Below are 11,690 nucleotides of genomic sequence, written 5' to 3'. Positions count from 1 at the left end.
GTGAGGGAGGCCGCGGCGGCGGGCCCGCCGGCGACAAGCCTCATTCTTAGAGAGGACTCCATCTCCTGCACTAAGAATAGGGTTTTTCGAGATCTGGAGTGAGGGAGAGAGAGCGTGAAAAGAGGAATTGATGCGACAATCGTCGTGATACTTCATATATATACATATATATACATATATATACATACATATATATATATATATATATGTATGTATATATATGTATATATATGTATATATATGAAGTATCACGACGATTGTCGCATCAATTCCTCTTTTCACGCTCTCTCTCCCTCACTCCAGATCTCGAAAAACCCTATTCTTAGTGCAGGAGATGGAGTCCTCTCTAAGAATGAGGCTTGTCGCCGGCGGCCCCGCCGCCGCCGCCGCCGTGGCCTCCATCACGGCCTCCTCTCTAGTGCAGTTCGCCTTCACTGCCGACGCTCCAGCTCCTAGCCCTACCTTCGCTGTTGGCATCATCGGCCCCGCTTCCGCTCTCGCATCCCTCTCGGCTCTTGCCATTGAGTTTCTGTTCTGTTGATCTACGATTCGTTAGTTTGAAGTCAAATAATGGTTTAATTATGTAATACTTCTAATGCGTGTATGTGATTGGGGTTGGAATTGATGAATTCTTTCTGGATGTTACTGTGGGGTTTGATTTATTTTGGGGATTTAGGGTTAGGGTTATAAATGTCGGCTATTTTTCCTTCGTCTTGATTTATTTTCTTGATTGTAATTTTTTATTTTATTCATGTTTGGATCCGTCGATCTATTCATGTAATTATATGTTTTGTGATATAATCAGATATTTATTTTTATGAAAAAAAAATGTAGTATCACGACGATGTCTCTGCTTTAGTCCCATCGCGTCTTCATGGCGGAACGAGTTGCCCTCGTTATCTCTTAGCCGAATCGAAATTGCAGCCTGCTCCATCATACTTCGTCATCTGCTCGACTTCGTTTGTTCCTTCGTCTCGCTTCGTCTGCGTCGAATTTGTCTGCTCGACCCCGTCTGTTTCAACTTCGCCTCCCTCGGCTTCGCGACTCCGTCTGCTGCGTCGTTTCTGCGTCGTACTTCATCGTGCCTTGACAAAATCAAAGCTTCATCGTCTACGGCGTCTTCTTCGTCAAGGCCGATAGATTGCTCCGCCACATCGACCTGCCCGACTGCTCGCGTCGTTTCGTAGGCGGCAGTTTTGCTCGCCTATTTCCAGCGGCTCCCCTAGCTGCTTTGGAGATGGAATCCATGATCCGTTCTTATACCATTGCACTTGCCGGCGACATTCCTATTTCTACTCGTGCTTCTCTTTCAGGGTCAGAGTCTGGTTTTCATATTGACAAGTCCTGCAATGTTCCTCATTCTTTTCACGACGGCGATCACACCTTCATATAAAAATTAGGAAAAAAAATGGGAAGTCTACTCTCATTCTCACAGTGGTTGAAACCAGTACTCTCGCATCCTCCTAACGCTTTGCTCTAATGGGGAAATTTCTGTATGGTCACCCAAAATTGGAGATCATTCGGAAAGAATTTGAGGCTATGAAGCTATTGGGCAGTTGGAATATTGGTTTACTTGACGGTCGGCACATACTGATTCAGTTGTCTCATAATGTCGATTACACTCGCATCTTTTCTCGGAAAGTTATCAAGATCGACAACCGTTATATGAAAATTCTGAAGTGGACTGTTGGTTTCGACCCAAAAGAAGAGTCCCCTATCATTCCAAAATTACATCTATTCAACTTGAAAATTCTCTACTCCGTAGCAACTGCTTACGATAAGTCTCTCAAGATTGATAGTCTTACGCTTGCTGTCACTAAACCCTTTGTGGCTTGTGTGTTAGTTGAGAGGGATATCACTCAACCAGCTCCAAATGAGATGTGGATTGGAACCACTCACAACGGGTATTGAAAAAAGTTTGAAATCGAATCACACCCTCCTTATTGTTTTCATTGTAGTATGTTTGGCCACAACTCTACTATTTGTTATCGCTTGCATCCTCATCTATAGCTGAATATCGCTATAATCCTCATCTATAGCTGAATATCGCTAAAGAACAACCACCTATTATCCCTATTGAGAATATGCAACCTGATCCTCTTCCCAACACCGTAGTTCCTAAAGAAGAACAACATACTACAACTACAGATCCAGTTGTGCTTATACCACCCACTGTTATTGAAGAAGACTCACATATATGTCAAGAAACACGGGAGGGCTCTTTTGATCCAACAATAGATCAGCCGATACAACATGTAGTTGAGTTCAACAATCTACACATCTCTAGCACACTTTAGAACAAGATCAAGTAAGCCAATCCTCGGAGGAGGAATGACAGGTCTATTCCAGGAGGAAGAAAAAGAATGGAGGCCGACTCCAGCTCGGGAACATTTTGGATGATACATTGGTTACTACTGACAATGGCAATCATCTTATCAACTTATTAGCTTGCTCCTTCCCTAGAACCAGAGGCAGAGGAAAAACCAAACTGGGTTGCTATATAGCCACTTGTACTATGTATTTCAACATTTTTAGATTTTTTCTTTATGTCTCTAATGTACTTTTCTGTATTTTCTAGTTTTAGAAACTCTTGTGGTTTTGTTGACAGGGTGCCGTGTTTGGGCCCTTCAACACATTGTATCTGTATCTTTCTTTCTGGTTAATATATTAGTCTTTTTGGGCTTTCTTTTTATCCTAAATAAAGTTTACAAAAGCATACATCTAGTCCTAAATCCATCTACAACTCCAAGATGCAAACCATCTTCTTCATAGCACGTCATCCCCTATCGCATCTCAGCTTTCCATCTTCAACATCTCTGACTTCGAACGGAACAAATTGTAAACCACAAATTATATATATATATATAAGTAGTGGTTTACAACTTGATCTGTTCAAAGCCGGAGATGTTGAAGATGTCAGATGCAACCCATATTCTTCATAGCACGTCATCCCCTTTCGCATCTCAGTCTTCCATCTTCAACATCTCCGGCTTCGAACAGAACAAGTTGTAAATCATAACTTATATATATATCTATATATATATTATATATATATACATATATATATATATATATATATATATATATATAAATATATATATATATATATATATATATATATATATTAGCATTTCATCCCCTCTCACATCTCAATCTTCCATCTTCAACATCTTCGGCTTCAAACAAAACAAGTTGTAAACCACAACATTTTTCCAAAATGTCTTGCCTTCAACATCGAAATATCCAACAATGAACAAAACAGCCGCCACAATTCAAACAAGACACACTGATCCCATTTTGTTTCGCACTCTGTCGTAGGCCAAATGGTTAGTTTGTAGCATCACTAGAATGTGCCGGCCAATGCATGTAATATATGTAAAGCAAATGCTACTGACAATTCTTATATCTATTTTAGGATAGATCTCTAGAACATAAAAGAGAGGAAATACTTGTTCATCCCCTACATTCTTTAGAATTCTGATGCATGTAACATATATAAAGCTAATGCTACTGACAAGTCTTATATCTATTAAGAGAGATCTCTAGAACATATAAGAGAGAAAATACTTGTTCATCCACTACATTCTTTAGAATACTAGATGACTTTTATCTTCTATTGGCCAACAACATATGATAATCACAACAATTCATTCCAAAAAAAGCCACTGTTGACCTTTTATCTGTGTGATTTATGTAAAACGCACTATCAATAAAGTTAACAATTTTTAGTAAGCAAAAAGCTCATAAAATTGAAATCCACATAAACCTAAAAAAATAGCAAAGCTATCAAATTTTCTTATATATTTGATACATATTTGTTGCAATCATGCCATGTCAATGCAAAGATTAACAAAAAACAACCCATACAAACAACCAATCAATAAGCCATGAGAAAATAGTTAATGGCACAATATTGTTAATATTAATTAATTACAAACTTTGATAGACATCAATGACGACATTTATGATAGAGACAAATTAAAGATGAAACATCAAGAGGTTGAGATGTTGATAGCATCACTTTTGTTATTTTCATTATCATGATAGTTTCTCTATCAAATTGATATTCTTTAATAATTCTTTACATTTTTAATGAAGGAAAATTTTCTGATTTTTTGCCATGATTAAAATGGCAAGAGCAACATCATTAGCTAAGCATTGTGATGGGAAATTTGCGCTATGGTGCACTATTTGCCATTAACAATTATGGAGTATGACCAAGTCCGCGAATCCCTCAATGGCTTAAACCCCCTAAGAGGTGATTATGATGTACTTGATAGAGAATTAAATCTTTGGTTAGCTAAGATGAACTTAAAATTATTCTCTTAGGCAGACATCCACTTTAAATCTATAGGCCCTCTTGGATTTTTGATATTCTTCTGTTAGCTCATATTTGACTAAATCTTTCAATCTCATGATCAAAATGCCCAAGTGTCTCACAAACCTCTCTAGTTATACTTTATTTGCCAATGTTACTATGTCTCGTTGCTTTTCCTACCGACATCTCCTTCCATGTCTATTATATGTTTTCCTCTTACCTTGATCATTCTCTCTTCCTTTGAGAAGTTCTCAACGTCTAAACACCTATATTAAACATTAATGCATTACCCATCACCCCCTCTCACTCATTGTCTTTCATTAGTTTTCTTTCGCTGCCAATCCTCATCCCTTTCTTATTGCCTCTCATCCATCATTCTCCAGCAACCCATTATGTCTTCTCTATACAACAACAAGAAGCCTTTATGCCACTAAGTGGGCTAGGCTACATGAATCCTTTATCTCCATTATGTTCTCTCTATATAAATTGAAATGGTACACACTCCTAAAGTACCTAATATCATTTTAATCTTAGGGTGTATTTGGTCCAATATTATTTAGATAACATTGTTATTGAAATAACACTATTTAATTTCAATTAAATAGTTTTGGCTTAATATCATCTAGTTAAAATATAAATAATCATTTAGAATAAGTAAAGAGATAAAAATTTATCTATTATACTCCCTTTTTTAAGTTATAAATTTATGCATACAATTTGACAGCTACTTGCATTAGCTTAAGGTTAACTAATAATATCACTCAAATTATCTCAATGTGAGAAATAACATCAAACCAAACACCATTTATCATGAATACACCAGCGTGTGTGTGTGTATATGTATATATGTATGTATGTATATATACATATATATATATATATATATATATATGTATATATGTATGTATGTATGTATATATCTATGTATATATGTATGTATGTATGTATATATCTATGTATATATGTGTGTATGTATGTATGTATCTATCTATATATATCTATATATCTGTATGTATCTATCTATCTATATCTATATATCTGTATGTATATATGTATATATATATATATATATGTATGTATATATATATGTATATATATATATGTATGTATGTATATATATCTATATATATGTATGTATATATATATATCTATATATGTGGGGGGGGAAGAGCAGCGATGGCTCCCTACGCGTTAATTTCAAAATAAAATAAGGTACAGGAAAAGGGAGGGGGGGGGGGGGGGGAAGGACCGTCAATTGAGGAACGATTTCGGAGATAAAAGACAAGGAATTGAAGTAACTTGAATGGAAGTTTTGCAAAATGACAGTCACAAAAAAGGTTTTAGATCTTACAAAGCACTCAACATGAATGAATGGACAAATAAAAAACCATCAAATATTTTGAATAAAACTAATGATGATAATTTTTTCCATTACTTATTTATGCATATGTATCTTTGTCCTTCTTTTATGAGGCTGACCAAATCTTGTGTTTATGCAATGTTCCATGCAAAGGGTACCCAACTGTGATACTAAGTGAACTTTAGTGTACCAAACCAAGATGATCGCTCAAAAAATATAAGATACCAAGGTTTCGTACAATTGCATGTGCAAATGCACAAAGAATTATTTGGAAAGTAACTTAGGCAAGATGTGTGGTGTAGAACATAATTCTCATGTCATTTTGGAAAGAGCACAAACAAGAACAGGATCAATTGCAAAATTCTGGAAAAAAGTTGGCTAATTCATTGTGGCAAACCTTTTAATTTATCAGGCGATAACTATTCAATGATAAAAACCGCATGAACTGTTGACAGTAGTCAACCAGGCTGATTTGGATTCAAGACACAGCACAATGAGAAAATTGATAAAGACTGGATCTAAGTACCTTATATTTCATCTGAATCCGCTGAAGACTGACGTTACTCTCCATAAGTAGTCGCTTGGTTTCTTCTCTCTGTAATGAAATTCATAATATTCAACTTATTCATAACAACAGAATCAGAATCACGAACATAATTTCTTCATAGAAATTTAACTTTTTACCCTAACGAACCTTAATCAAAGCCTCCAGCACTGTTTTTGCCTGGCCCAAGTTACGTCTAACCTGAAATATGACCAAACATCAGAAAATAAAGACATTAGATAAGGATTACATTTAAAAAAAGACTATTCTTAGACTACAAGTTGCTAAAAGCAAGCCAGAACTCACCCATTTGGATACATGCTGCAAATAACACAACTATATAGTAATTTGCACTTCATTAAAGTATCAGGACAATCAAACAACTAAAAAATTGGATGAGAGAACTCAAATCCGCTAATTAAATATGAAAGAAAGTTAAATATTACAGATGACAATAAAGAATAAACTACACCATGAAGCCTCACTGGTACACCTCTTGTCCTTTTAGCATGCATCAAGAAATAGATTAAAAGTAAATGATAGAATTTTCACTATGAATGACAAAAAAAAAAAAAAAACTGCCCTGTTAAAGCATAACAAATCTAGAACAATTACCTGGAGCACATCCAAACCTACTCCTAAAAAACTGCCATTTCAGAACCGTATTTAATACATTGCTAATCATGGTCATGCTTATCAAATAATAAATATGCGACACTAACCAATCCATCTAAATAATAAAAAAAGACAGCATATCCCTCCTCAAAACTTCTCACTTTTATTCAAAATATGGGAGAAGTTCATATTAACTGATATCGGAACTAGTTGAGATGTGGTGTAATACAAAAAGTAAACTTTCATTAATATAAAAGTAGTGGTACAACATGACTCAACAAAAGAAAAATGCAATAATAGACGAAGCCCTAGCAAGAGCTATGGGAAGAGACTCAAAGGTGGTAGTGGCGTCGGCGGGGTGAGCGGCCGTTAGGTAGGTAGGTGATTGTGTGTGGTTGGTTGTACGTGGATTGGATGGCGAGATCGTGGAGGAAGTAGGTGTGGCGATAGAGTGGAGGAATGTGGGGGTGGAAGGTGGCTAGTGTAGTGGTAGGGAAAAGGGATTAGTGAGTATTAGTGAAGGAGTTTACAACACCTAAAATCAGGATACAGCCGAAGCACCACCTGTCGTCGATTACAACCCTAACAAGAGGAAAGGGACTCCACACAAAAGACTAGAAGACAACTCTACTAGAACTTGTGCCCTACACACACCGGCGGGAGCTATTTATAGCCTCCTAGTTCTACACAATCGGAAGGAGAGTGGGGAGGTAAGAAGAATCCAGAAGAAAAGCCTTTCTAGAAGAAGACAAGTGTGGAAGGTAAGTGTGGAAGGTGCATGAAGTGCATGAAGTAGCCCCGGATCGTGAAGAATTGCGATTAGCCTTGTTCCTGCGCACAGATTTGCGATCATTCTCTTGTTGTTTTGAGATCCTGCAACAAATCGTCCCGCTACCTGTGCATTTGCAGGATTCCCGCATATCACGAAGCTTAGCGCGGTTTCGCGCGGTGTTGCGGGGCTTCAGCCCCGCTGTTTTTAGGTGCCCCGCTCGGGGCGTTGTTCTGCGTCCTAATTCGGGCGCTGAACAAGTGCTTGTGTCAGTCTCCCGGGGTTGGAAAGGCTTCGACCTCGTTTATCAAAGCTCCATGCTCTTTAAAGTATGGTGTCAAGTCGTCGATGCCGAACATCACTGAAATGTTGTATTTCTCAGGCAGATCGATCTTATAAGTGTTGTTGTTCAATTTTTTAATTACTTTAAAAGGTCCATCTGCTCTCAGTTTAAGCTTACCGTATGATCCTGCAGGAAATCTCAACTTTTTTAACTGGATCCATACGAGGTCACTTTTCTGAAACGTTACTTTCTTCCTTGATTTATTTGTCTGTGTCTGGTATTTTCGATTCTTCTTAGCAATTTCCTTACTAACTTCGTGGAGCGTCTGGATCTCGTGTACTTGTTTTGTGGTATCCTTGCTAATTTCTAAAGATGGCGGGGCGATATCAATTTAAATGGAGTGTGCGGATTGCGCCTATACACAATCATGAAGGGAGTTCTCCTTGTAGTTTGGTTGATGAATCGGTTATATGCAAATTCAAATTGGACTATAGGATGAGATCTTAGTGTTTTATGTTTTTTCCCCCACAAAAACCACAGGAGATTACCGAGGCTCCAGTTTACTACCTCTGTTTGTCCGTCTATTTGTGGATGTACTGTAAAGCTAAATTGAAGTTTAGTGCCAAGGTTTCCGCATAGTGTCCTCCATAAGTGGCTTGGAAATTTGACTCTCTATCAAAGGTGATAGTTTTGGGAATCCCATGCAATTTTAAAATCTCCCTGAAGTATAGATCGGTGATATGAGAGACTTCTAGTGTCCGGTGACAGGGCACAAAGTGGGCTATCTTGGAGAATTTGTCTACTACAATCATTACAGAATCCTTGTTTCTTTGAGTTCTTGTAAGTCCTAGCACGAAATCCATGCCGACATCCACCATTGGTGCCTCGATACTGGAAGTGTGTATAATCTTGCGTTTTGAGCTCTAGTCTTTGTCAAATGACAAATCTTGCATTGTTTAAGATGTTTTTTGACATCTTTTGTTAGCTTTGGCCATAAAAAATGTTCTCTTACGAGTGCGAAAGTCTTGTCCTTGCCAAAATGACCTATTAGTCCACTGTTGTGGCCTTCCTAAACAATAGCTTCCCTTATTGAACACCAAGGAATGCACAACTGACCTTGGTGAAACTGATATTCATTTGTACAGTAATATTGCCCTACTGGCTTTTCTTGACATTGCTCTTATATGTTCTCAAAATCTTCGAATGTTTCATAAATAGATCTTTAATAATCTCGAAGGCAACAACTAGCGCCCGTGATCAATGACTAAGTGCATCTGCGTGGTATTCCTCTGTTTGTCAATAGGTAATGACTCTAGTGTTCCAGAACTCTTATGATGGCATGGTATTCCTTTTCATAAATCGAGTATTTCCTCCTGAACTCGTTCAATTTTTCACTAAAGAAAGCGATGGGATTCCCTCCTTGGCTTAGTATTGCTCTGATTCCCACGAGAAGGCATCACATTTTACCTTGAAAAATTGGTTGAAGGTAGTGCTAGCACGGAGGCCTGAGTCACCTTTTCTTTAAGTATGACAAAGTTGTCCTGGGTTGTTGTTGTCCAAGTAAATTTCTTCCATTTCAAAAGTTTAGTCAGAGGCGAGGTGATAGTGCTAAAGTTTCTGATAAAGCTTCAATAGAACTACACAAGCCACAAGAATTACCTCAGTTCGATGAATGATTTTGGTGCAGCCCAGTTGACAATGGCTTCTATTTTTATAGGATCCATCTGAATGCCTACACTAGACAATGTAACCCATAAACCATACTTGGTTTGCCATTAAGTGACATTTCTTCGGATAGGCATATAGTTGTTCGGCTCGAAGTACCTCGAATACTGCCTTCAAACAATGTAAGGGATCTTTCTCTGACCAGGTATACTAAAATGTCGTCAAAATAGACGACAAACATTCTAATGTGAGGTCGGAAAATTTGGTTCATTAGCCACATGAAATTGCTAGATGCGTTCGACAGACCGAAAGGCATAACAGTCCACACATAAAGTCCATCCCGCGCCTTGAAGGCGGTCTTTCACTTGTCCCCTGGGCACATATGTATCTGTTGATATCTGCTGCGCAAGAATATCTTGGAGAAGATAGCGGCTTCATGAAGCTGTTTTAAAAGATCATCCAAACGGGGTATAGGAAATCTGCACTTAACGGAAATCTTGTTGATAGCTTAGCTGTCAATGCACATTCTCCACGATTCAGCCTTTTTGGGGACCATCAGGGTCGGGACTACACACGGGCTGGTGTTTTCTCTGACTAACCCCTTGTAATGAGGTCTTGCACTTGCCATTTTAGTTCTTCATACTCCACAGGTCTTAATCTGTAGGCTAATCAGTTTGGCAATATGGATCTCGGTATAAGGTCGATGCTATGTTGAATGTCCCTTTGGTAAGTTGTCGGTCAAAATATCCTGAAAGTCCTATATCAATGCTTGCAGTATTGATGGTACCTGTTGCACTTGCCATTTTAGTTCTTCATACTCCACAGGTCTTAATCTGTAGGCTAATCAGTTTGGCAATATGGATCTCGGTATAAGGTCGGTGCTATGTTGAATGTCCCTTTGGTAAGTTGTCGGTCAAAATATCCTGAAAGTCCTATATCAATGCTTGCAGTATTGATGGTACCTGTTGCACTTGCCATTTTAGTTCTTCATACTCCACAGGTCTTAATCTGTAGGCTAATCAATTTGGCAATATGGATCTCGGTATAAGGTCGGTGCTATGTTGAATGTCCCTTTGGTAAGTTGTCGGTCAAAATATCCTGAAAGTCCTATATCAATGGTTGCAATATTGATGGTACCTCTCTTTCTTCATTGCTTCCTTCTAGTGTTACAAGGGCATTTCTAACCGACTACAGGAATGTGATACAAGGAGCTAATGCTGCCTCGGTATCGCTCCAGCCTGTTAGCATCCTTAGCAAGAAGTAAAAATATATGTTTTTCATCCTTCTTGAATGAATAAGAATTTTTGAACCTGTCGTGTTGAGTTTTGCGATCAAATTGTCAAAGCCTACCTAATAGAATATAGCAGGCGGTCACGCTCCGCGACATTCGAGAAATCATCGAGACGAACAGAGGATGGAAGACTCTAGAGAAGGTCCGAATATGAGGAGTCATCAAAGGGGCTCTAGAAGATTCCACCACGTTCAGGGGAGAGCAAGAAGGAAAAGCTCTAAAGAGGATCTAAGAATAACCTAGAATGTTCTAGAGTTATTTATGTACATTAGAATAGTCTAAGAGATAGAATATTATATTGTAATCTAGAAGCTTCTCTTGGACATTGTATAGTCCCACATTGGCTAGATGAAAGGCCAAAGGCATGGAGGAGGCTATAAATAGGAGCTCCTCCCCTCATTTGTATTTACCCAAGCATTGAATCAAAGCATTCTAGTATTCAAGTGCTAATTATTCCTTTCTCTCTATTCTTCTTCTTAAGAGTGCTTGGGGCTGCTAAGTCCAGTGTTGTGAGTGATTAGGCTGATTTAGTGCTAAGAGAGAGCGCTAAAGCCGCACGGGTGACTTGACGAAAGTTAGTCCGTGACAGTTGGTATCAGAGAATGTGACAAGTGACTTGAAGAAACAGTTTTATCCCGAGAATGCTGAAGATGAGGCTCGAGCCCGGCTACGAAGGCTCAAGCAAGAAGGTTTGATTCAAGGCTACATCAAAGAGTTCACAAGTCTAGTTCTTGAAATCCCAGATATATCAGATAAGGATGCTCTCTTCAACTTCATGGATGGGCTTCAACATTGGGCAAAGACCGAGCTTAGGAGGCGAGGAGTGCAAGATCTTGCCACTGCCA

The 11,690-nt window shown here is 38.3% G+C and overlaps 1 protein-coding gene across 1 annotated transcript in view; it reads right to left on the bottom strand.

Annotated features, from left to right (window-relative positions):
• Positions 1-11,690, bottom strand: part of LOC110025934 — a 40,786-nt gene that overhangs the window by 9,259 nt on the left and 19,837 nt on the right. The window contains exons 9-10 of the mRNA XM_020726631.1: positions 6,373-6,423; positions 6,205-6,273 (exon numbers count right to left, since the gene is read on the bottom strand). Coding sequence (XP_020582290.1) covers positions 6,205-6,273; positions 6,373-6,423 — 120 coding nt within the window. The remainder of the gene's footprint in view (positions 1-6,204; positions 6,274-6,372; positions 6,424-11,690) is intronic.

This window comes from Phalaenopsis equestris, unplaced genomic scaffold (assembly GCF_001263595.1).
Source record: "Phalaenopsis equestris unplaced genomic scaffold, ASM126359v1 Scaffold000343, whole genome shotgun sequence".
Taxonomy (NCBI): Eukaryota; Viridiplantae; Streptophyta; class Magnoliopsida; order Asparagales; family Orchidaceae; genus Phalaenopsis; species Phalaenopsis equestris.
Note: the sequence above shows the minus strand (reverse complement) of the source record. Positions and strands in the feature narration are given on the sequence as shown.